Source organism: Ursus arctos, unplaced genomic scaffold, assembly GCF_023065955.2.
Source record: "Ursus arctos isolate Adak ecotype North America unplaced genomic scaffold, UrsArc2.0 scaffold_4, whole genome shotgun sequence".
In the NCBI taxonomy this organism is placed as follows: Eukaryota; Metazoa; Chordata; class Mammalia; order Carnivora; family Ursidae; genus Ursus; species Ursus arctos.
In genome coordinates this window covers 42,696,427-42,723,002 of record NW_026623056.1, presented here as the reverse complement: position 1 = coordinate 42,723,002, position 26,576 = coordinate 42,696,427, and the positions used below count along the sequence as shown (strand labels likewise).

General features: G+C 43.4%; 1 protein-coding gene across 1 annotated transcript in view; it reads right to left on the bottom strand.

Annotated features, from left to right (window-relative positions):
- The window catches only part of MYH15 (myosin heavy chain 15), a 152,541-nt gene extending 128,925 nt beyond the window's left edge, over window positions 1-23,616 (bottom strand). The window contains exons 1-9 of the mRNA XM_026492845.4: window positions 23,529-23,616; window positions 18,843-18,949; window positions 14,087-14,230; window positions 12,489-12,645; window positions 11,815-11,842; window positions 10,405-10,498; window positions 8,327-8,419; window positions 5,871-5,934; window positions 5,686-5,781 (exon numbers count right to left, since the gene is read on the bottom strand). Coding sequence (XP_026348630.3) covers window positions 5,686-5,781; window positions 5,871-5,934; window positions 8,327-8,419; window positions 10,405-10,498; window positions 11,815-11,842; window positions 12,489-12,645; window positions 14,087-14,230; window positions 18,843-18,949; window positions 23,529-23,616 — 871 coding nt within the window. The remainder of the gene's footprint in view (window positions 1-5,685; window positions 5,782-5,870; window positions 5,935-8,326; window positions 8,420-10,404; window positions 10,499-11,814; window positions 11,843-12,488; window positions 12,646-14,086; window positions 14,231-18,842; window positions 18,950-23,528) is intronic.
- Window positions 23,617-26,576: the final 2,960 nt, after the last annotated feature.

Genomic DNA, 26,576 nt, shown 5'->3' with positions numbered 1-26,576 from the left:
TACAGCCTAAACCATAGCAATCTATGATTCCGTCATTTTACACTGTGCAAAATCCTCAAAATATAGCGGTACCATAGAAAAAAAAAATTCAGTCACAAGTAAATTCCATTGTAAGTCATTCATATAATTTGGCTCTTCTCCAAACCACGTCAAGATATAAAAGAGCCAGTTAGCTAGGAGTCTGGAGTCCTAGAGAGAATCTGGACTCATGATCGAATTGTGAAAGTCATCAGATGGAAACGATCTTTAAAGCTGTCAGTCTAGATGAAGTCACCACGAGATAGATGCAAGGACTGAGCCCCAGGCACTCTGAAGTTATAGGCCAGATGAAAGAGAGACCCACAGAGAAATACCCAGAGATTCAGGGGAGAAACAAGGAGGGTGGTGTGCTAGAGCCAAGGGGAGAGATTCTCAAGGAGGAGGGAGTAATCGGTGGTGTCAAATACTGTCATGACTTTCAAGGTCAAGAAATGTCTGTATATTCTTCTACAAGACTCATTCATGGCTTTACTGATGACTCTCAAATCTTTATTTTCTGAGCTCCAGTCTTAGCACTCCAACTACCCACTAGACATTTCAGTGCAGATGGCCATAAGGAGCTTAAATCCAACACTACCAAAATTGAATCTATGATATTTTCCGTGTCTGTCCTGAAGCTATGCCTCTTCTGTGGTTCCTTATGCTGGTGAATGTCACCGCCTTACCCTGGCTAGACATGGGGGGGGCCGTGAAACCTTGTCCTTTCACGGCTCAAATACAGACATCATTTCCATGCCTTTTGAATCAAAATACTTACTTAATCTTTTTTCTCTACAATAGGTAGGTATATGCTATGAGGAGGAGGTGAAGATATAAAAATAGCATGGTCCTTTCCCTCAAGGAGGCTACAAGACTCCCACACCTAACCAGTGCAGGAAATGCTGTGTTTTTAGGGTGAGAGGATGTTTCGGTTGGATGTTTCAGTTCATACCAAAACAAACAAAAAAACCACACACGCACAACAACAAAACAAACTACCTTCTAAAATTGTTTTGCCAAGAATTAGCTTTTAGATCACTCTAAATTATAACCATTCATATACCTTTCATTTTATGTCATTTTTGTCATTACATTTCATTGTCATTTTTGATCATTTTCATTCTGGTTATGAGGACCAAAGATGGTTTTTTTTGACATTATTTTCTGTATGTAGGAATATAGGAAAACAGAAACCTAGAAAAACTACTATTTGGCCAGGCCCAAATTAATGATAAACTGAATTTAGAACATGGTCTGTAGTATTTGTTAGACTAGGCCACCTACTTATTCAAACCCATGTTTGTAACTATGATGGGAATTTCTTTCCTCCTTTGCCATAGACACAAAGAGGGTCTTGCTCCCACCCAAGCAGGCCCAACAAACAGACAAACACTATGAGAAACAAACCGGAAAGAGTACCACGTGTCCAAGGTCTACAAGGCCAGGAGAAGGAAGGAGCCAACATTCAGGAGGGGGCCAGGAGTAAGGCCCCACAGTGGGCCCACATGCTACACATGCACTCCTCCCGCCACACCTCCCTGCTTCCAGACACATCATTTCTAGAAGTCATAAAGGACAGCTAATGGGCTTCTCCTTCCTCTCACCAACAAGCAACATGGCTGATGCACTGGCCTACCCATTCACTGCAGCAGCTATAGTCAATGTGAAGTGGTAGCCCTTAGAAACGTTCAGACCACATGCATGAGTGTTTGAGGGACTCTGAAAGGCCTTTAGCTCAAAACATTTTCCCCGCTGGGCCTTATCAGAATTTATTTTCAAGGAGCAATGAATTTTAATTGCACTGAGGCTTGAGGTCACTTCAGAGTGCCATGTAAACAGAGATTCCTTTATTTAATTAATTTCCTTTCTATCAAGAGGAATGGCCCTGAGAAAATGTAAAAAAAAAAAAAAAAAAGGCAAACAAACAGTGAATACATTCTTGTGAGACACTGTGAGGGCCAGGGAGACCGTCTAGGCCAGATAAGGCCCACACGGAAGATAGCTGACCAGGCTGTGGGCATGTGGAGAACCAGGGGAGCTTGTCAGGGGGCTGGGGACAGCATAAAGAGGAGGCCCGAGAGGGTGCTAAAGGTAAAAGTCAACTGCTTCACGACTTCAAAAAGTGCAGGTATCAACCTTCATACGGGTTCTAGATCCCACTCTTCAGTAGGAGATGCAAAGAGCCCTTTAAGAGTGAGTATTTTATCATTCAAAGCTTTGTTTTACATGTCTTCCTGATATTAAATTCTACTTTCTGCCTGGCTAAATGTTCTCCAAGACTCAGCTGAGTTCCCTATGAAAAGGAGCAAAGCTGACATTGGCCAAAAAAACCTCTTAAAATCACAAAGCCCTGTAGTTAGTACCTCTATGCCACATCACCCATCATTACCTGTTTCTCACACTGCCATGTACAGCTGAAGAGGTTGTACACTGCCCAACTCCGCAGAGAATCATTCACATAGTCTACAGTTTGAATAGCATTCTCTAGAGTTGGGCAGGGCACAATCTGCACCACCACACACAAATCTTGTTCCTCCGAACAACCAGTGGGGAGAAAGGGAGTAAAGATAGGAGACCAGTTCAAGAGACACCTAATGGGTCAAGGGAGTACAGTTTAATATGTTCCAGAATAGGAGATCCAGATGCCGACAATTTCTCTCCCCAGAGGCCTTCAGGCTGCTAGTAGACAGGTCAGGTGCACCTCTCAGCAACCATCACTATGCGTTACTGTCCCGTACTAAAGTAAGGACCCAGGGCAGTAGGCAAAATGTCAAAGATTCCAAGAGACAAGGACATGTTTTCTGACGCCTCACCCTAAAGTTCATACACCAGTTGAATAACAAGAATGGGTACAATAAATAGACGGACAAAAAATAGACAAAGAAGAGGAGAAAAATAGGAAGGTATATGCAGGACCGAGCCATCCAGCTGGCATTAAGAACAGGAATTTCAAGGAGCCATATTTGAGGGGACCAAGTAAGTGGGTTTTAGCCATGCCTTGAACAAGGGCCAGCCTAAACTGAAAGGTATAGGGAGGAGGGATGTTCCAGACCACGTAGGGACTAGCTGGGGACTGGCTCTGGGATAACACATCACCCCATTCCTCGGTTCCTTCCATGAGTGGCCGGCCTCTTGACCGACTTTCCATACCCGGTTCTTTTATAGTACTGACAAGCACTTCTGTTTTAGGAAATTTGGACATAATCGTTTCTAAGGTGTGTTCTCTTGTAACAATCTTCAGGACACTCTGAAGCTCTCCTTTGGCAAACATGAATAAAAAGAGTTCAAATTCTAAAATGTCCCAAAGGATGACCAGTGCTGCGGAGAACAAGTGGACTGACAATACCCAAATCGGACCACCAGATGTCAGTCTTCGTACGGTAATCAATCTCGGCAGCCCCCAAAGACCCGCTCAATGACTTCAACGTAAGCCTGCATTTTCCACAGCAGCTCAGAGCCTTCAGGCAGTTCTATTAGTAAACAGAGACGCTCCCCCAAATTTCACAGTCCCTGCTGGTACCCACATTGGACCCTGACTGTCAGGTGACTTGCACACAGAGAAATCTGTGCTAAGAACGTTAGATGTGGCAGGGCTAACCAAAGGAAGATCCAAAAAAAAAAAAAAAAATCTGTTCCAGGTTAGGTAGAGGGGTGGGAAGGAGAACAGCTGCTGTGTTCGTATCACCAATTGCACCTGTGACAAAAATCATTGTCCAGTTTGCAGAGTTTGCCCCATTCGGTGAGGTCACTTTGAAGTAGAAGGCCATGTAGTCAAACCACCACTAAGTGTATAATTCACATACTTCATCTAGCATAAGAGGCTGGGGGAATCGTTCCCCATTAATTTGCTCACCCGGATCTTTGATCTCATCACAAAACCAGTCCTGTGGGAGCATCGTTGTCCTCAGTGGTTTATTTCATACGCAAGACCTTTGCAATCCAATCAGCTTGTCATTCTCCCCTTCCAATGACTTCCCATACTCTGCCTTAGGGTGCAAGGTGCTGCCTGCTATGGCCCTGCCCACCTCCCCCCTACATTACCTTCTTCTCTCCACCAACTGCAATGGCCATTTTGCTATTTCAAGAATAAACCAAATGCCTTCCTGCCTCAGGGCCTTTGCTCTTACTGTTCCCTCTTCCTGGAACTTTTCCTGGAAATCTTGCCTGCTGAATCACTTACTCATTCAGGTGTCTTCAAGAATATTGCCTACTCAGAGAGATCTTGCCCGACCATTCCATCTAAAATATAACCACCTACTACTCTACCAAGCCCAAATTCACTCTGTCTTCTCACCCTACATGTTTTGTAGACCTACCATTCTCTAAAATCATATATGTCTTTGTTTACTTGTTTATTACTTGTCTCCCATACTAGAATGTAAGCTCATGAGGGCAGCGACCTGTTAGTCTTATTTATTTTCCAAACCCCATGCTTAAAAAAGCAGTGCCTGGTGCATACACAGCAGTCCCACAATAAATATTTGTTGAGTGACTACACGAAGTTCATTCTCTTACCCCACAACTTACTTTTTCTTTTTTTTTTTTTTAAGATTTTATTTATTTATTTGACAGAGAGAGAGACAGCCAGAGAGAGAGGGAACACAGTCAGGGGGAGTGGGAGAGGAAGAAGCAGGCTCATAGCGGAGGAGCCTGATGTGGGGCTCGATCCCATAACGCCGGGATCACGCCCTGAGCCGAAGGCAGATGCTTAACCGCTGTGCCACCCAGGCGCCCCCACAACTTACTTTTCTATTCCTCTTCATGGCACTATCTTTATCCTGGTCAAATTATAAAACTTGAGAGTATTTTCGACTCATCGCTCTCCCTCATTCCTACATTCAGCCATGGCTAAGTCCCGTCTATTCTTCTGTGAATCCATCGCTTTTCTCCCATTCCCACAGACACAGCCTGACACAATGCCTTGTCATCCCACACCAGGACTGTAGTGCCTTCCCTCCAGATCTCTACCTTCCATCCATCTTGCCCACCAGCGTACTTGTCGCTGCCCTCAGCAAATCATGACCTCCTATTACCCCACCCCTGTACCCCCCCCAACTCCTTGAGTTCAGAAACCATCAGAATAAAATCTCCACTATTCCTCTATGCAAGTCCTTTCCTCCAGTCAACCTGATCTCTCTGCTCCCTGATCTTGTTCTGCCTTTTCCTGCCACTGTTCCTCCCATAGGAAATACCCTCCACTCATGACTCCAGTTAAATCCCCTTCCTATCCTTCATACCTCAACGCAAAACCTCCCTTCTTTATAAAACTCCCATTGACCACTACAGACCATGGCGGTGACTCCCACTTCTGGCCTCTTGTCTATACCACCCATGGGGTTCTAATCTTCTAATCACTGAAGGCCTTAAATTATCTAATATTTTTACACACATTCTCATACACACACACACACACACACACTCACACTCATTTATACCTTCTGGGCATCCTACCCACTTCAAACACTACCAAATTGGAAAAACATTTACTCTCTAGCAATATAAAATTATAGAACATTGGTTTTATAATTGGCTTAATAATCGTGTACCTTTTAGGATAAATAAACTGAGTTCTTAAAAGACTTATTAAACAATACTTTTCCAGGTCCAAGAATCTGACCTCTGTCTCTTGTTTTAGAATGTCCCTCAGCTGCAGAATAATACACTTACCGTGAAGTTCTTTCTTTCCAGACAGAATTTGATAGAATACGTGGTAGTTCCTCTCTCCAGGCTGCTGGAAAATCACTCGGGATTTTTCAAGCAAATCTGCAGGATGAGGAAAGGATAAAGATTCATACTCAGGTGCTCCTGCAAACTTAGAGGAAAAGTAATCAAAGAGTGCAGTGGCTACTTACAAACGTCGATGTCTGCAGACGACAGCTTGCCTCTGGCACAAAAGTGCATCCTGATGAATTTGCCCTAGGTGGACATAAAACACAGTCTCCTATTGAAACATTCCAAACAGTTGCAATGGCTTTATTATACACATTACTCCCAAAGGGACTAGTTTAAAGTTAAAAGAAAAATGCAACATGGGCCTGAAATGGCACCAGATAACGCTGGGAGGAAGCTAGAATGGTCACCAAGACTAGCAGTGGTCCTGGATTCTAGTGTCAGACCTGCCGGCATCTAGCTGTGTGTTCTTGTGTGTGCTATTGAATCTCTCTGGGCCTCAGTGTTCTTACCTAAAGAATGAGAAAAATAATATCTGTTCAGCATGTTCTTTCATTTATTCAGCAAACATTCATTGAGCACCTACGGCCATCCAGGAAACCTACTAAGCCCTGGACGTATCACATCAGAAAAATAGATGCGGTCCCTACTCTTCTGGATTCTAGGTGTAAGCAGCTAATGCCATGGCATGAACGCAGGAACATTTGATGATTCTTGAATCCTAAAGAAAAGCCAGTTGTGCAGGAGTTGAGCGAGTCTGGAGGAGCAGAAAACAGAGTCTGTGAGGTAGACAGGCACCAGGCACCCTATCACGTAGGCCTTACCATCCACAGGAAGGAGTACGGTTTAATTTTATGTGTGCTCAGAAGACAGTGGGAGATTTTAAGCAAAGGAATGATGTGATTAGATTTATGGGTATTTTTTTTTTAAGATTTTATTTATTTATTTGACAGACAGAGAGAGACAGACAGCGAGAGAGGGAACACAAGCAGGGGGAGTGGGAGAGGAAGAAGCAGGCTCCCAGCGGAGGAGCCTGATGTGGGGCTCCATCCCAGAACGCTGGGAACACGCCCTGAGCCAAAGGCAGACGCTTAACGACTGCGCCACCCAGGCGCCCCTAGATTTATGTTTTTAAACACTACTTTGGCATAAATAATAGATGGGGCTCCCTTTTTTGTCTCATGAAAAGCCATAAGACGGATCTAGCAGGACAAAAAGGCTGCCCAAGGAGACAAAGCCCACGTGAGAAGCCAGGTGCGGTGAAGGAGGCATCAGCGGCAGCCAGAGCCTGCAGGAGGAGGAGGATGGCCAGGCGGAGGACAGGCTAGCGGGGGTCACCCATGCAAGGAAGGAGACAGAGCAGAACTACGGCCGGGCAAGGGAAGAGAGTGGCGACAAATAGGGAGATTGAGCCATTCAGTCAACAAACGTAGGATAATGGGAACCATACACACAGACACCCATGTGTAAGTACACATACACGCACATTTATACACATGCATATACGCACGGTACTAACTGAAATAATTTAACCTGGATTTCTGGATTTTTTTGGACCCCTTTTACTTTCTTTCCCTTCTCCTCCTCCCTTCCATTCATCCATCTTTGCCTACTTTGCTTCTCTACTTTTTTTCTTCTACCTGCCAACTTTCTTCTCATTCTTGTTCTTGTTTTCAATTGCTTTCTTTCCTCCTTATCTTTCTTTCCACCTGCTGTTCTTTCCTTTCTTCCTTTCCTTCTGCTTTTTCCTTTCTTTCATCTTCCTTTTTTTTCCCCTTCCCTCCCTTTCCTTTCCCCCTCTTTTTACAGCTTTCTTTTTTTCATATTTCAGCAGAAAATCCCTTTGCATTCTAACCAATCCCAAAACTAGCAGTTGTTTTACGGACCAATATTACCCCCTGCTATGCAGCCAGACCTCGCAAGCAGATGTAAGAGCAGGCAGGGCAGCGCTAAGGCCCTGGATAGAAACCAGCCGCAGCAGCATGAGGCTGTTATTTAATTGTGCCCAAGGATTCAAACAGGAAGCCTCCTGCAAATTTCCTTGTAAATTATAGCGTGGCTCCCTGCCACATTTTTGTCATAAAATGGGTTTGTGAAACTAAGGTTTGAAATTCGAATTTTTCCTCTATCCTGGGACTGCAAGTTATCAGAAGCTATTTTTAAAAATGTTTTCTCCCAATTAAAAAAAAAAAAATCCCCAGTGGAAAATATGCAGAGGTAGGGGAGCCACAGGCAGGAGCAGAAACAATAATTGTACTAAGTGAATTAGGAAGTGCTTACTAAATTGACTTGTTATAAGGAGTATATGAAATTATGAAGGAAAAAGTACTTTCAACTCTGTAAAATGTAATGCAATATAAAGAATTATTAGAATTTGCTGGGTGAGCTTCCCTACTGGGAGTGGAAAGGAATTTGAAACTTCCTGAAATTGACCAAACAATAGAAGCTTTTCTGCTGTATATTCATATGTAGTTTTAATTTAATAATGAAACTGATCTCTTTCTTTTTTGAGGAATCCAAAAATATTAGACCTTTTTGAAGTTTGAGGAATTTTTTTATACCTGTGGGCTCAGACATGAATTTTACCATTTGCTTCAAAATTAAAGACTCCGATATACTGTTTAATCATGTTACTTACAAAACGAGAGGAGTTGTCATTTCTCAGGGTTTTGGCATTTCCAAATGCTTCCAAGATAGGATGCACTTGCTTGATTTGATCTTCTAAGGTCCCCTGAGATACAGGTAAGAGAAATATAGCAGATAAAGTTTTCAGTAAAATTCTGTAATGTGGTAAGCCCTCCAGACCCACTCTTGCTTTGATAAATAGTAGCCAAAAGCTGTTTCCAAATTTGTTTATACAATGTTACTTTGCAATGAGAGCTCACAAAAATAGATGAATGAGAAGCTATCTTAACATACAATGCCCCTGTGAATATATGTGAGAACTCATTCATTTACAATGACTTTCTTTTGGCTGGAATTAGCCTAAGTGGGGAAAGGAACTAGATAGCTACAATCAATCAATCAATACCATAGCCTATTTCCAGGAAAACTTCCTTCCTTATATTTTCCCCATTGTTAATCTCCCTCTCTTCCCATCTAATTCTTACATCTGGAAATTTTTTCTTAAGATAATACAGCAGACTCTTGACATTATTAAATTATATTTTTCTTTGTTACGATTCCTAAGTAACCTAGTGGTCCATGCCAAGCAGTGAGTCAGTAATGGTATTCATTTTGAATTTGAATCATGTGTTCTCAGCTGGTCATCTCCACAGAGTGAGTCTGAATGAGCACCCAGCACCCCCATTGTAACATGGCTATGTCGTTTTCCACTCAGCATCAAAGATCCATTTCATGGGAAGGATTATGTAGTATATAGTATTCAAGAATTTATAAATTGAGGGGGTCCTGGTGGCTCAGTTGGTTAAGTATCCTACTCTTGATTTCAGCTCAGCTTGTGAGATTAAGCCCCAATTCAAGCTCCGCACTGGGTGTGGAGCCTGCTTAAGATTGTCTCTCTCCCTCTCCTTCTGCCCCCACCTCCCTCACGTGCATGTGCGTGCGCGCATACATACATACATACACACACACACACACACACACACACACACACATGCTCTCAAAAAAAATTATAAATGTACAAATACTCTATCTCTTCTATGTATTATTTCTGCTATCCTTTAAATAAGTAAAAGGGCTATATGAGCAAAGATTTTCATGGAAGTGTCATATATTATGTATTGGGTTATGTATGATCATAAGCCTCAATGCGTAGACCAAACCAACACACACCGAACAACCAAAAATGCACACAAAAATGAAGCAATATCTAGTGAATAATAGAATTCAGTAATACCTGAAGAAATCAATCAAATTCAGGAGTATGGTGGTTGGGAAAGAAATTTTTCATGGTTTGAAAATTGGACCAGTTTGCTATTGTGATATACTTCTTACTTTGCAAAAACAGCAGGAAGCACCCAGGATTGAATTGAAAAAGCAAAATAACAATGCCAGACATAGAAAGATGAGAGGCTCTAACAGCTCAATAACTCATTGATTTTGAGTCCCACTCAGCATCATCTAATTTTATTTTGCATACCAATTCTCATGGTCTAGTTACTCTCAAATTATCATGAAACCCATCAACCTGTTAATGGAGCTAAACAAAGTAAACTAAATTAAAAATCACCAAAGATAAAAGTAATTAAATAGAGAGGGAAGAGGAGTAGAACCTGGAATGTGATTAAAGTGGAGGTTATGCCCATCAGGCATTTGGGATTTGATCCAGGAGTTAGTGGTGAAGGAAGGAGACTTCTACCAGTGCACATCTGTGGGGGTCTGACATCTCACAGTAGCTAAAGGGATTCAGAAATATCAAAAGTGGCCATTCAAGGCACTGATGACTCTAGTCTTTTGGGAAGATGACTTGGATCGTAGGTGTAGTTCTCAGAAGGTCCAATCAACAAAGATCCGGCTAAATAGCCCTTGAAGCAAATCTGAAACAAATTATGTAATTTCATGTTTGGGGGTTATTGGTTTGAAGCACTTGATGACCTCTCAAGAGGCAAAGATGGGAAAAAACTTTTCTATAATTTTCTAATTTTTCTGTGGCTCTTGTCTCCTCTTTTCTCCCCAAAAGTGGTCAAGGCAGAGCCTCCATGATCAGTGGATAGGACCACCTCACCTTTCCTGCCAAGATATATGAACACTTACCGGCTTTTCCCTAGATTCTCCCATGGTTGCTATGGTGGCAAAATACTGGATAATATGTTTGGTGTTCACAGTCTTTCCAGCACCAGATTCTCCTCTGTGATTAGAAATTCAATGATGCGGTTAACTGGTTTGGATTACAAATGCAGTGAAAAGTTAAATCATTTTAACTATATAGGCTAAGACAAGAAGGAAAAGTTTTATGGAAAAATGGAGCTTGAGAGGAAACTCGATTAAAGAGATGTAGATATTTAATCAGTTGGGAGAAGGGGAAGGACTATCTCAGGCTGGAAAAACAGCATGAACAAAAATCAAAACTCAGTACAGAAAGATTAAAGATTTCATAAAAACTGGAAGCCTGTTCTTCATGGTTCTGTTAACAAAAAGCTGAAGAGCTCCTCTATTAGTTAAAGACAGGTCCCCTCATTACCAACTGTTGGAGGGATTTTTCGTGTATTAAGGCTACCACATGGCTAGGTCCAACCCTCTCCCTAAGAAGAAGGCATACCAATCAATCCACCAGGCAGATGGGTTTTAGACTTCCTTTTACCTTTGATAACCAGTTAACTTTGTGATGTGGGACGAACACAGTGGTGCTAGCCTCATCACCCAAAACATCATAGGATCAGGGCCTGCCTTTATCTGCATGAAACTCCAGGAAATAGTCCATCTTCTCTGCAAAGGGCTGAACACTAACTATTCTTCTAGCTCTAAGATTCTGAGACTATTATTCTTCTTGAGATGACAAAAGCCAATGGAGAGCCCAACACATGAGGTGACAGCACCATTGCATAGGAAGACCAAGAACTTTAGCATTTCACTGCCTTTTGAATCTTAGCCTCGACGCCCCCCCCACCCCACCCAGCCACCCTGCTGACAGTTCATCTGGCCAGCCAGTGCTCTTCCCATCAAAATTAGATACAATACAATATGAATGAAGTCTTTTCCTTCCTTTTCTCCTCCAAGTCTCACCATCTCTTAGTTCCTACTACTTAATGTACCTTGGTCTGCCCCAATTTGGCTGCCCAGATGACAGCAGGTTATCTGTTCCATCATACCCATTGAATTTTGTCTCTCTGCCCAATTAGCCAGTCCACAGACCTGTGAAAACTATTATTTCGACAGGGGGTTCTCCATTAAGAAGATCACTAAGATCAGCTTGTGCACTATGAGCTCTAAAAGATCTAAGATGGTGGAGGCAGCCTACCTAGTACCGTATTCGGAGTAATCACTGACTAAAGCGTTATGACAATTGCCTGAGTATCTTATTCGTGCCTAGAATGTATTCTGTATCTAAAGAGCAAACAATTCAAAGATAGTGAATTTATGTTTTATTCCCAGTGAAATGTAGGTGTCTGTTTCCACTGAAACTCTCACTGCTAGCCAGAAAGAAGAGGCAAGTCAAACACTTACGTCAAAAGTACAGACTGATTCTCCCGATCTACAAAAGAAAAGAAAATGTCAGAACATTCTTCTGCCAGAGCTTCTACGTATTGGCAAACGTGTTCAAAATTTCCTTGGTTGCAGTTTGAAGTCAGACACAAGGAAAAGGATTTGCTCTCAGTTGGATAAAGAAATACCATTTAAATAGTACAGAGTAAAAAGAGATTTTTTTTTCCTTTGCCCCTAGGTATGTCAGTCCTAAGAACATATAAACCTCAGGCCCATTTTCTTGCTCCAAATACAAGTGATCACTGACTAATGGTTGACATTTTTGCCATTTGAAGCCTTTTAAGAAGCATGGTGTTACAATAGCTACAGAGAAACTTCTTTGTGCCAGAAACTCTAACAGGCGCTTTATGTAATGAAAGCTGCCATCTACAGGGGGCTTACTCCGAGCCAGCCACAGGGCTGAGCACTTTCAATGCATTATCTCACTTAATTTGACGTGTGAGCTAATCATCTCCAGGACCCTAGGAGCCAGGCTCTATTTGGTCCCCATTTTATTCAAAAGAAATGGAGGCTTCCAGTGATGAGGTAACTGCAAAGGCCACGCTCTGCTCACAATGGCTGCCTGCCTCTCAGTGACATGGAGAAAAAAGTAGATCAGGTATTTTTACCTTTCATTTTGTAGGGCAGCCACTTACTGTGCAGCATATCCTGAAAGGCATTATCGGCCACAGCGAAGATGTGAGGGGGAGCTTCTGATCGCCTCTTCCCTTTGTAGGCAGCCACGACTTCTTTCTGATACACTGGGAGCCACTTGTAAGGGTTTATGCTCACACAGAAGAGACCTGAATATGTCTGAGGAAAAATCAGAGGAGATTTCAGAAAGCAGGTTAGAAATACTTCCAGGGCTGTCAGCTCTCTCGCTGCCAGATAACATTTGCTGAAATATTTACTCATAAAGGAACTCAAAAGAGGAGAGCGTTCGGATTCTTACAGGGAAGGGACTATAACAGGAAGAGACCGAACCAGGTGAGAGCAGCAGCGGGACCTGGGGTTACCTGTCCCCGGGGAGACCCGCTAACTACTAACACATCTGACACACACGCCTTTTGAAGGCAGAGAGGACGCCGACAGCAGGCGGAGCAGCTAGCGGTCATTTGAGGCCAGAAGGTGGCTTGTGTTTCAGCAAGATTAGGAACCTGATTTTTAAGGCACTGAGAGGGAATAGCTCATTTGGGTCACTCAGTCACTATAATGGTTGAATTGTGGTCCCCCAAAAGACACCTTCAGGTCCTAATCCCGGAACCTGTGAATGCAATCTTATCTGGAAAACAGAATCTTTGGAGGTGTAATTAAGTTAAGGATCTCAAGATGATATGTGGGTGGGCCTTAAATCCAGTGGCTGGTGTCTTTATAAGACGCACAGAGAGGAGACGATATGGACACAGAGAAGGAAAGGGATGTGAAGACAGAGGCAGAGATTGGAGTGATACAGCCACAAGGAATGCCAGCAGCCACTAGAAGCTGGAAAGGGTAAGGATTCTCCCCTAGAGACTCCAGAAGGAGTAGGACCCTGCTGATTTGATTTGATTTTGGACTTCTGGCTTCTAGAACTGTGATAGAATAAACTTCTGTTGTTAAGTCAACTGGTTTGTGGTAATTTTGTTACAGCATCCAAGGGAAATTAACATAGTCATGTAAATCAGAGTGCCAAGGAGCAAGTTGGCTACATGTCATGGCTTCTATAGCAATGGAGCCCAAATGCCACCATTTTGGCCCAATCTATTCAGCGCTGCTGCTGTTGAATAGGTTCTGAGTATATCAAAGAATCCAAGAAACCATCGCCAATGTAATGAGGATGAAAACAATCATTCCTTCTTCTGAGCACAAACAGGGTGGCAGGCACTGCTCTATGTGCTTTACATTCTCTGATTTCATCCTCCAAGCTACCTTGGAGAGCCAAGCATTCTCATCTCACTTTACAGATAAGGTGACTTCAGAAGTTAAGAAACTTAACAACTAGTCAGTGACAAAAGTAGCATCTGGACACCGATCTATCAGGACCCAAGCCTCACGCCCTTACTTTAGCTTGACAACCTAGGGAAAGGGCTATGGCTGTTGACAAAATAAAATTGGGGAAATGCTAAGGCAAGGTCCCTTCCCAGTGGGCATTCCTCAAGCGTTATCCCCATGTGAGTCTGCTTAAATTCAAAGTAAGCTCTTATCCAAAAGAGGGCTGAGACATGCCAACATGAGCGCCAGCGTGAGATTTCAGTGGTGAAGCATATATACGTACATAGGTCATCCAGTGGTCATAGCGCCTCCTCAGGGTATGCAGCACAGATGCTTCATTGAGATGAGTCAGCATTGCTAGGTCTTCAATCATTTCAAACTTTGGGGGATTCATTTGCTGGACTTCATCCTCTTTGACACTCAGACTCTGCAGAGAGGAGAAAAATAGAATATATATTTCCCTATTTTACGTTCCTTCATTTTGCCACGCACTGGAAAGAATCTTCAAGGATTCAAGAAAAAGATGCCTCATAAGAGGATGGGGCCAGAAGTTTAACCAAGCCTAATGAAAGAGACAGGTGTTTCTCCTGCCCATGATCACACCTTGCCTGAAGATAGAATATTTTGATTCAAGAAAAACTTTTTAAAATTTCATCCGGCAAGACTCTGGTCCTGTGGCTCCTCACTGACTCTGGTTGCCTCTGGGAGCACACACATCACATTGCACATGACTTGTACCTCTCCTGATGCGTAGAAGGTTTAGAAGAAGGAATTTGGAGTGAAGGATCAAGGAGGCAGATGAATCCTTCCAGGCTTTGTTCAAGACCTATCGCCTTCCTCAATCCTTCCCCAACTCCCTTAGCTCATTTAAAAAAAATTTTTTTGCCACATGAACAACCTGTACTGTCTTGACACAAGCTTTCGTGTAAGTTTCAATAATTAACAATGTCAGACTATTTCTCAGCTTGATTATAAACACCTGAAGGAGTTTTGATGGTGTTTTCTTTTATAGTTACTAAAGCATCTATTATGTGATGGACATGGTAGGTACTCAATAAATATTGATCTCTTGATTAATATGAATGCATTGCTACCAAATAGTTTTTTAGAGTTGTTCTCAAAGTTTCCTCCCTATTAAACAAGCCCTTTTCCTTGTTTAATAAACATTGGTATCAACAGATGGCTCCATTTAATCCCAGCTGGTGATGGCTTCTTCTTCCAAAGCTCTCACATTCTCCATTTTTTTTTTTTTTTTTTTTGAGAGCTAGAGAGGGAGCATGGGTAGAGGGAGAGGGGTTCAGGGCAGAGGGAGACGGAGAATCCTCAGCAGGCTCCACACCTAGTATGGAGCCCATGGCGGGGCTTGATCTCACAATCCTGAGATCATGACCTGAGCTGAAATCAAGAGTCAGACATTTAACCAACTGAACCACCTAGGTGTCCCCACATTCTCCATATTCTTGATCAAATTCCTACCCACAGTCTGCTTTATCACTGCTCCAACAGTAATCACTTTTCTTTTGAGTCCCTTTAATTTCCATAAGTCAAGGACTCCTTTTCTGTAGAATTTAATTAGTTGTCTTGTGTCTTTAAATACCTCCCCTTAGCTCTAATTGTGTTTTTCTCTTCTTTCACTGCCTTCTTTCTTCCATAAGTATTACTCTACACCCACTGGCTTCATTGTCTCTGTTAATGTTACGGAGACTGTTCATGTGGTGATTGAAAGTGTAGTTACTTCTAACATCAGGAGGAGGAACCCTGGAGCTAGGGAGATACAGAGCAGGGCTGGGGGACTAGGGCCATCATTATGGTGAAAGGACAAACAGAACAAAGCAAATTCATTTAGACTCTTCTTTCTACACCATTAACTTAAGGCTTTCATGCTCTTCTTCCTATGATTTCTTTTGAAAATCATGATTATAACCATAATATATTTACAAAGCATCTTAAATCCTGTCGAAAAGACAGCAGTTTGGAACATGTGCTCAGACAAGAAAGCCTCTCATTTGGAGACCTGATAAAATAGGGTTGACTCCATTAAGAAAATGAAAAGATGGGACACCTGGATGACTCGGTCAATTAAGCATCTGCGTTCAGCTCAAGTTATGATCTCAGGGTCCTGGAATTGAGCCCCGCATCAAGCTCCCTGCTCAGGGGGAGTCTGCTTCTTCCTCTCATTCTCTCTCTGCTCCTCCCCCTGGCCCGTGCTTGCTCTCTCATGCTCTCTCTCTCTCTCAAATAAATAAAATCTTAAAAAAAAAAAAGTGAAACAACAACACTGGGGGAAAATCTTTACAAATCATATAACTGACAAGGGACTTGTATCCAGAATACATAAAGAAATTTTAAAATACAACAAAAAAAGCAATAAGGCAATTAAAAAATGGGCAAAGGGTTTGATGAGACTTTTCTCCAAATGTACACAGTTGGTACACAAAGGGTCAATAAGCACATGAAAAGATGCTCAGTATTATTAGGGAAACAGAAATAAATAGAAATAGGGGAATAGAAATAAAAATCACATTAAAATATCACTTCACACCCACTAGAATGGCTATCATCTAAAAGATAATAATACGTGTTGGTGAGGATATAGAGAAATTATAACCCTTACATATTGCTGGCAGGAATATAAAATGATGCAGCCATTTTGGAAGACATTTTTGCAGTTCTTCAAAATGCTAGACATAGAAGTTATCATATGACCCAGCAATTCTACTAGGTATATACCCAAAAGAAGTTGATACGTCCATACAAAAACTTACACATGCATGCTTATGTGAGCATTCTTCCTCAATAGCCAAAACCTGGAAACAACCCAAATGTCTCTCAGCTGGTGAGTGAACAAATGTGGTGTAGCCAATACTATGGAATATTGTTCAGCTGTACAAAGGAATAAAGTACTGATACTTGCTACAACATGAATGAACCCCAGGACATTATACTAAGTGAAAGAAGCCAGACACAAAAGATCCTATGTTGTCTGATCCCATTTATTCAAAATGCCAGACTAGGCAAATCTATAGAGAAATAACATAGATCAGAGGGGAGAGAGGGGAGTGACTGCTAATAGGTACAAGATTTCTTTTTGGGATAATAAAAATATTCTAAAAATTAAATTTCAGGGATAGTTGCATAATTCTTTAAATATACTAAAAACTGTAAAGGAACTTTTAGGCAAAGAGGCTTGCGCGATGGACTGTAGAAAAGACCCACAGCGACCACCTGGCTGAACACGGACCGGTCCATGGGGGGACCCACCTCAAAATATCGAGGCCCTCACTGACCCCGGGGCTACTTACGGCGAAGTACAGTTGCCAAAACGGAGAATTTGTATGCCCCCATACCTCCTCACCTTCCGTCTAAAAACAGCCCCCACCCCTGCCTCTGCAGACAGCTCTCCTCTGTCCTGCCCTCCCCGCCTCCCCCCCCCCCCCCCCCCCCCCCCGCGCCCCGCTCCCTTGCATTATATTCAATAAAATTCTAACTTCTTCGTTCTGCCTCAGGTGAATTCTTGTCACCACCCACACCACCTGCTTCCGCCCAATCGCCGCCCCACATTTGGGGCCCCCACCTGGTCAGACAGACACATTTAAACACCAAAACTATTGAATTGCACACTTTAAAGAGGTGAACTACATGGTATGTAAATTATAGCTCAATAAACAATGACGGAAAAGAAACATTCACATCCGCTTTCTCTCTATTGATAAGAGATTGTCCCGAGGCTAACTTTAGGGCCCATCTGTTTCCTTATTTAGGACATTCTGAATTTTTTCTTGCCTACCTAGGCAAATTCCTGCTGATAAGGCCCAAGTTCTTCTTAATTCCGTCACGTAAAATCTACCTAGTTGGAGATTTTATGTCCAGATATTGTCAAAAAGGCATATTAAGACACCGTAAGTGGTAATTTATAAGTGGCCTCCAGAGCTTTACAACTCAAACAGCAATGCTTTAGATTATAAATTGTCCGAATACCAAGATAAGGGCGTGAAAAAGACAAACCTTCTTGGTACTGATTCTGTTTGCTGTGGAGCCGAGGCGCAACCGGAAGGAGACTGGAGACGTGAATATGGGCAGGGAATCCTCTATAAAATCTACCAGGAACTGTTCATCCGAGTCAGGCCAGAAATAAGGCCCGGCTCAGCACCACGGGGCTGGCAGGCAACCTGAGGTCAGTGATTTAGGGGAGGGTCCTGAGGGTGGATTGCTGCCCTAGATGCCCGGATGACAGGGAGAAGGGGCTGCAAGCCATTCCTGCCTTACTTCACGTGCCCTCCACGACCCCTTACAGACCAGCTTGTGCTCAACACCTGCCCTAAACCTCTTTCCAAGGTCATAAGGGACCTCCTAATTCTGAAATGCTGAGGCTTTCTCCAAGACCTTAATCTCTTTCTCTAACACTTGGCATTACTGACCATCCCCCATCTCTTGGCTTCTCTGGCACTGTGCTAGTCAAATTATCCCTCTCTCTCTTTTTTTTTTTAAGATGTATTTATTTATTTGCAAGAGAGAAAGCATGAGCAGGGGGAGGGGCAGAGAGAGGGAGAGAGAATCGCAAGCAGACTCCGTGCTCAGTGTAGAGCCCGGGGCTCTATCCCACAACTCTGAGATCAGGACCTGAGCCGAAATCAAGAGCTGGATGCTTAACTGACGGGCCACCCAGGGGCCCCAAATTATCCCTCTTTCTTATTCTGAACACAACTTGCTTCAGAGTTCTTTAGGTCACTATTCACCGTAAGCGGCACCTTTAAAAAACAACTAAACTTGAAATGTTGATGAAAGAAGCAAAAACTGTGAGTTCTAGAGTCAATGATCTTTACCACTGACACCTGCGTTGTTCTGATTTACTCAGTGTCATTTAATTTTTGATAGGCAGGGGAGGAGCAAGAAAGATCCATGATGTTTCCGAAAGTCTATCTATCAGTGGCGTTTCTTACCCCCGGTTTTTAATTAAACTATCAGGGAAAGGACATGTTTAATTATTTGATTAAAAAGAGAATGTAGTTATCCCAGAGAGGAAATAAAGATTCGTTTACCTTTCCATCTGTTGTCTTGACAATTAGTTTACCATCATTTCCTCTCCCTTTAACCTCGGCCTCAACATACGCGTGTTTGCCATCACGAATCCAGCATTTCTTCTTCTCTATGGAGCAAAAGAGGATTGTAACCATCGTACTTGTACAAAATATGATTTTGTTGGATGAATATTATTTCCTTTCTGCTAATTCCGCCTGGTGACTTGGAGTCACCAATATAGGAAATTGCAGAGTTAGATAAAATCGCAAAAGCTTATCCCAAAGAAGACACACTGACTCTGTAGGAACGAGAAACACTTGAGCCGGCGGAGGCTGGGAACATCATAGACCGTTTTGCTACAAGAAAAGCCAACACCTTACAAGCCCCTCTTACCACCCCAACACTTACCTCCCACTCACCGTCCCAGGTCCTGGGTGGTTGTCCTGGTGCCTCACCCTCCCCTGCTCCCCTCCAGAATACTTCACCTAGAAAGGTCTGGTTACAACCAAGTGAAAGTTCGGTTAGTGGTCATGCCTGTCTTTCAGGGTTTCTTTAGACCTTAGTTTTAATTTTGGAATAAAAGCCTGCTATGAGAATTACATGGTAGAATTGGAGCGGGGAGGAGAGACGAGAAAGAATATGGGTTATTTTTGCCACACGGCATAACTGCTCCACAGTATTTCCCCCCCACAAATCGTTTTTCTGTTCTCGGCCTCCTCGATTCCACACCCCACCCCTATGCAAAACAGCCCTTCCCTATGTGAGTAGCCAATGAGACGCTACGGGTGAAATAAAATCTTGTCACACCTGACACAGCTTCGCTGGGCCTCACTTAGGTGCCTCTCGGGTTCTCTCCCACCTGAGACAGATAGCCGTGGAAGATGAATAAGAAACCTACTTTTAGGGGCACCTGGGTGGCTCAGTTGATTAAGCCTCAGGCGCTTGATTTCTGCTCAGGTCATGACCTCAGGGTCCTGAGATTGAGCCCCTGTCCGACTCCCAGTGGGTGTGGAGCCTGCTCAAGATTCTCTCTCTCCCTCTACTTCTGCCCCTCCCCGCCCCTTCTCTCTCTCTCTCTCTCTCTCAAGGGAGGGAGGGAGGAAGGAAAGGAGGGAGGAGGGGAGGGAGGAAGGAAAAGAAAAGAAAACCTACTTTTAAGGGAAAGCGAGTCTTACCAGAAGCTCATGGAAATTCCAGGTCACAGCCCATCAAGTAGATATGGGGGAGGTGAGAGGAGAGCACTTGCCTGGAAGAGGGACAGTCTGAACCAACGGCTAGGGACAGATGAACTGGCGAAACGCCTACGCAACAATAGCGGGGGGGGGGGGGGGGGTAATGCCAGCTCCTTCACCACCACCACCACCCAGCACAGGAATCACAGAAGTTAAGAGGCCTCACTGGTGCCGGACAGGCAGCCCCCACTAGACGCTCTCCCCAGAGGTGGGCAATAGGACTTGGGGACAGCGTGCAGTGACGTTGGGCAATGTTTGCCCTTCTTCCACTGAGCTTGGGTCTGCAAAGAATTTTGTGGCACACGACCTTCTTGCTGTCCTAGTCTTTGCTGTGCTCCCTTCCCTGTTCCCCTAATTACAACCAATCCACCGCTCAAACTGCTGGGGAAGAAGATTTTTGTAATTCCTGTCAGATTGATTTTGCTTTTGCTTCTACTTGTCGTTTGCATTTTAAATACTGGTTTTGCACTATATTTATTATTTTGATCTCTTTTTACAAAAACGGATTTCGCTTTGTGTTATGTCTGTGAAAAGAGGCTTGTTTTTGAAAAGTACCTATTTTGCATACATTTTGTGTGTTTAAGGTAAATAAATGCTCTGTATTTTAAATCAAATGTTATCACTTGAAAGAAACATGGATATTAGCTGGCACAGATTTTCACTTTTTTTTTTTTTTAGGAAAAAACCCTGAGAAAAGAGATTAAGAGTGTTGTCTGTAGTCACATAGCTAATTAGTGGCAGTTGTTAGAATAATGACTCTAGAAATTAGATCACCCAGGTCCTAAATCAGTGCTCTTCCATTAGAGCGTGCTTCCTCGCTCTTACATGCTTGGCTTTTTTCCTCCAATTTTTCTCTGAAGGATTATGTTCAGCCCCTGCGTCATGATTAGCGCCTTCTTTCATGGCCCTTGGAAATAGGAGGGGAGAATTTTTGGAAACCCTTACCTATCTGAGGCCCCGTCCCTAACAGGGATGTTTCTGAAGCTCAAGGAAACGAACTCCTCTTTTAATTTTTACATGTTTTGCACTCGTGAATAATTGCAGAGATGGAAATGCAAGCAGCAATGGGTTTGAGACAGGCTACCCGGATTTTAGTCCTGGCTCTGCTAGTGACAAGGTGGAAAGCAAGGGCTTCATCTCTTTGGGCCTTGGTTTTCCCATCTGTAACCTCCGGAGGTTTGCCTGCATGATTTCATATTTTTATTTTTTATTTTATTTTTTAGATTTTATTTATTTATTTGTCAGAGAGAGAGAGCACAAGCAGGGGAGTAGCAGGCAGAGGGAAAAGCAGCCTCCCCCCTGAGCAAGGAGCCGGATGTGGGACTCGATCCCAGGATGCTGGGATCATGACCAGAGCCAAAGCCAGACGTTTAACCGATTGAGCCACCCAGGCGTCCCATGATTTCATATTTTTAGATGATTAAATATCTTTTCTAATATAAAGACAACAATAACCGAAAGGGCAACATATGTGAATTGGAGAAAAAATGAAAACCAAGAGAAATGTATAAAGAAAATTAAAAAAAAAAAATTCACCCATGGGGTACCCAGGCAGCTCAGTCGGAAGAGCATGTATGTGACTCTTGATCTCGGGGTTGTAAATTCAAGCCCCACATTGGGTGTAGAGATTACTAAAAATAAATAAATAAATAAAACTTAAAAAAAACACACACACACACACCCATAATGGAACAACGCAGAGAGAGCTGCTATCTGAAGCATTTCTTTCCATTCTTTTTTCTATACTATTGATCAAGATTGGAGTAATACTGTATTCAGTTTGGTAGTTACTGGAAATAGATTGTTTATGTGTCCTAACATAAAAATCATTTACATTTAGCTTGGGAATGCTGCTTTGTGTTTATCTCTACAAGCGCACTTTCTCCCTGACCCCCAGCAGTTCTAGTTTTCCTTCCCAGGCCACATAGTAATGACCAGTGTGTATTTTTCACATTTGTTGTTGCAGTGGGGCCTCCATGGAGGTAGGTAGGCAGAGCAAGGATCACCATCTGTTTGACAGATGAAGACACCACGGCTCAGGAAAGTGCAGGGATTTGCTCTGATTACACTGCTGGAGATGATCCAGGTCAGGGAATTCGAACCCAAGACTCCTTGACAAATATTCTGCTCACGCTGCTTCCATGTGGCCTGAGTTCAAAAAAGCAAACTCCATCACCCCACCCCAGCCCAGGGGGATGAGAATCTTTTCCTTACTCTGTTATTTTTGCTGCCATTGCATTTCTATGGGGAAAACCATTTGGGAAAAAAAAATTAATTAAAAATTATTGCTATATTTTAAGTAATTATTTACAGTGTTGATCCTACTAAATGCATCATCCAATTACCTCTAATGCTTTGGCCTAATTTTTATTTTCTCGCTGGCAGCACCATGATCTTGTCCTTCATTGTCTGACTACCTGTGATAAGCTTTTGCATGACCACTTCCGACCTCAGGAATAGTTCTGTTATTGTATTTGATTTGACGGATTGTAATTAGCTACTCTAAAATCCAATCATACTAATGAAATCCAATGACTGGAAACTGGGAACGGATCCAGGACTGGACTAGGATAGAAATATAATGTCCTACATAACCGGCTTGACTCGTAATTGGTCATATTAAGGCCTAATGTTGACTAATTCTGAGTACTGGAACAACACTCAGTCAGTATTGATGTTGCGTTGTGGAATAATTTGGGGATTAAGATACGTAGGTAGCTTGATGCTAGATACACTGATTCTGACTTTACACCTCCAAGGAGCTGAAATTCCGATGCCCGTGCAGCCCAGCCACGTAGAGAAGGAGGAGGAAATGTAGCATTTATTTCGAGATTTTAATGTAGAACTCAGCCTTCATCTCGAGGGTAAATCCTCATTAACCTTTGTCCTTCCTGTAACTAGCAGGAGACTATTCATCAGCGGGAGCAAGTCTCCTAATTATCTCTTGTCGAGTGTCGGCTGAGCGACCCCACTGACCTGGAAGACAGCCAGAGGGTGAAGTTCCAACATTGGAAAAATCTGAAGAGGCCCCGGGGGCAAGTTCTATTTCTCCTGCCCTCCCCAAGGCTTTTCCTTTCTTCTTCCTTCCAGTGGACCAACCCCACCTACTGCCAAAGCCCCAGGCCCCTCTCTGTGCTACAGTGTTCACCCACACTCAGCGGCTTCTGAGCAAGGCTTTCTCTGGGCCCACTCCTGGGCGTGTCTGTGCTGTCACCGTGCTCCCTCCAAGAGAAAACAAGCAAGCAGGGCTTGCACCAGGTCTGCCTCCCAGCCATCCTCCTCTTCCTTGCAGACTCATCCCTACCCAGGCCACTTGGCTCCTCAGCTGCTCGGTCTACGGTTCATAGAGGCAAGTGCATCCCAAGCAAGTAAGTTAGGTTCCACGACGGACGACTCTACTCCACCAGTCAAAACTCTCAGCCGCCACCCAGAAGCAGGAAAGCCCAGGGAACCAGCAGCCACCACAAGGCTTACCATCAAAGGGCACGGCCTGGAGTGGAAGCAGCTCAGCCCGGCTTCTTCTGAGGAAGGCTGCAGCCTCTCCAAGCTCTGACAGATCCATCCTTTCTCAAGAATCCACCAAAGCAGGCTTAGGCCTGCGAGGGAGCCGCAAGGATTCACTCTGTAGAAGACAGGTGTAGGAAGGAACCTGTGGGAGTGGGGCACCAGGCACTAATCCAAGACACTATTCACTAGAGACAGACCAAAAAGGGTTAAATCTTCTTTTTAACTACCTCCACCCCTCCTCTCTCTCCCCACGTCTCAAGTGTATGACCAAGTTGGACTCAAGAACACGTTATGGTAGCAGAGCCAACGTATCCACTAGGTACAGAAGACACTAGCATTCATGATGCTTTCAGGGGCCCACAGAAATAGTTTAATAATAATTTTGTTTAAAATCAGAATAAAACATGACTATAATATTAATGATATATAATAATGAATCCATCCTGGATGATACTAATTAGTCTTGATACCAATACAGTTGTAAATTCTGATTTTTAATATTTTTTTGTAAAGGAGGAAGCCCGCAAAGACAGGAGTGCCTAGGACCCCTGAAAGTCATAATGCAACCCTGAACCATAGTCCTGACCTTGGCAGGTGGGAGCATGGGCCAGACTGAGAAACATCCAGTTGTGAACACCAGGAGCCTTGACAGGAGAGGAGGAAGGGCTTGTAGGGGTCTAGGTGCGTCCGGGGAGAGGGAGCGCTGTGGCTGGAGTATGGTGACAAAGGGGGGAAGTCATTCAGACTGATGTTCAGCATGAGAGAGTGTGGGAGTGAAAGTGTGAGTATCCTGCAGAGATGAGTGTCGGGAGTAGATGGGATGTGCAACTCCTGGCCGGGGGACGTCTGGGAAGCAGCAGGAAGCACAGGTCAGAGATGGGAAGCAGGCTGTGTGCTGAAGGCAATGAGCGGGTATGGGCGGAGGAGTTCATCAGCTCAGGCGAGGCCAGCGCGGGTCTTGGAGGGGCTGGTGGCTGGGCAAATCATCAGGTCTAAATTCACGGTGTGTTCACTCTGTACCAAACACTTGACTTATTTTATTTTTGATCTTCACACTTGACATTTGACAACAAGGAGAAGAAATAGAATCTGAGCTCTCATGATCCAAAATAAGAGGTCATTCTCTCTAATTGGACAAAAGAGTCTTAGGCTTTTCACTCTCCACTCAAGGTTGCACGGCAAGTATTATGTGCCCCATTTTACAGATGAAAAGATAAGAAAAGCACTTACCAAGTTTGCTTAGCTCCGGTGCTGCTGTTGAGGACTGATCAGCACCATGGTCTACCCCCCTCCAGAAGAAACTAACCATTTGCCATTTCGCACATGGGTGACAATGAACAAACCCAATAAAGTAATGTATTTCACTGCACTTAATCTACTCTTTTCTTTATGGTGGTTTGGGTGTGGTTTACAGCAAAGACTAGCGGTCCAGGCTAATGAGTCAGTTTTATCTCTGCCAGAAAATAAGCGTGTGACTTGTAAAAAAGCACTTAACTCCCCCTAGGTTCGGTTTCCTCCCCAACACAACACAAGGACTAATCTTAATCTGTGGGGACATTTCCTGAGGTAGAGAGAAGATAAGTATGCAAGGGAAGCAATGACCAAAAGCCCAGAAATGGGACTGAGGGGTGTCACCACTCTACTTATGAGGTTGGTGACGTGTCCCAGGAGAACAAAACAAAACCGACCTTTCTGCGGGTAAGGATTCAGATTTAGGAAATGTAATGATAATAATCAACATTGGAATAGATAGAAGGGAGCAAGATAAAGGAAAGCTTAGAAAGCTAGGCAGAGAAATTTAGCAATACACTGCAGGAAACATCACAGACAGGGCGAGAACGTGAGAGAAGTGGTATTTTAGGAAAATGGCTCTGGCAGCATATGCAGGGTGGGTTGGAACAGGGAGAAGCCGTAGTCAGGGAGACATGTTGCGGGTCTGTACTTGTGAGGAGATTGGATGGAATCCCCCCACCCCCTGCCACTCTGTGTGGCTTCCTGGTGGCTTGCACTCAGTAGAGAGAAGAGCTCAGGAAGCGTATAGCGTATTTTGGATATAGAAGATCTCCATAAACACATGTGTGAGTGTGTGTGAGTGTGTGTGTGTGTGTGTGTGTGTGTGTGTGTACACACACTTCCTGAAAAGATACCTAAGGACCAGGTGTCTATCTGACGTGTGGATACAGGATATGAGTGGGGGAGGAGACACTTACCTTTCACTTCCTTTCTGATCTATTTTAATTTGTGGCATGTGCGTGTGTCTTCATAATAACAGATTTTTTAAAAAAGTAGTTCTTATTATAACATCCAAGGATAAAAAGATTACATCAAGACAGAGCACACAGCTGTGTAAATCTCTTTCCTAGTCTGGACCACTTAGCATGTTTAAAGGTCTACAAGGAACAGAATGTGTCGGAAGCAACACCAGAGAGGACACTTCATGGACCAAGAGTACAGAGGACCTGGCACCGTTTGGAGGCAGGAAAGTGAGCCCCGGAGATCATCCACCCCGAGCAAAGGAAGGATAGAAGCTTCCTTCTCCCTTGGCCTCCTGCATCTGTTAACCTAATGCCCCAGCTGTCCTCTGGGTCCCTTCAGTTTCAAGTTGCACACATGGCTTTAGAACTTTATAGAATAACATACTTATCACAGTGCAGCTATATCAACAACATCTTAAAATAGAAAATGAAAGAGCCCGAACTCCCAAAAGAAGTAAACAAATTAACCTTGCCAGCAAAATAAACAGGTGTATTTTAATCATGATAGAGAAACAGAATTAAAGGTAGCTCTTTCAGAAGGAAAAGTTAATCTACATATGGAGAGGAAATTAAATCTGAGACTGGCCTTTTGGTGCATTTTTGTCAAAAGATGCTGAGACCTATTGTGACTTTTATCTGCTAGCAAATATTTATAGGAAGCAGGAGAGAAAAGAGAACAGGGCTGGGATGCTGGAGAGAAAGGGAGGAGGTCAGGCACAAGGGTTGTCTGCACATCACTGTGAATTCTTCACATTTGGCC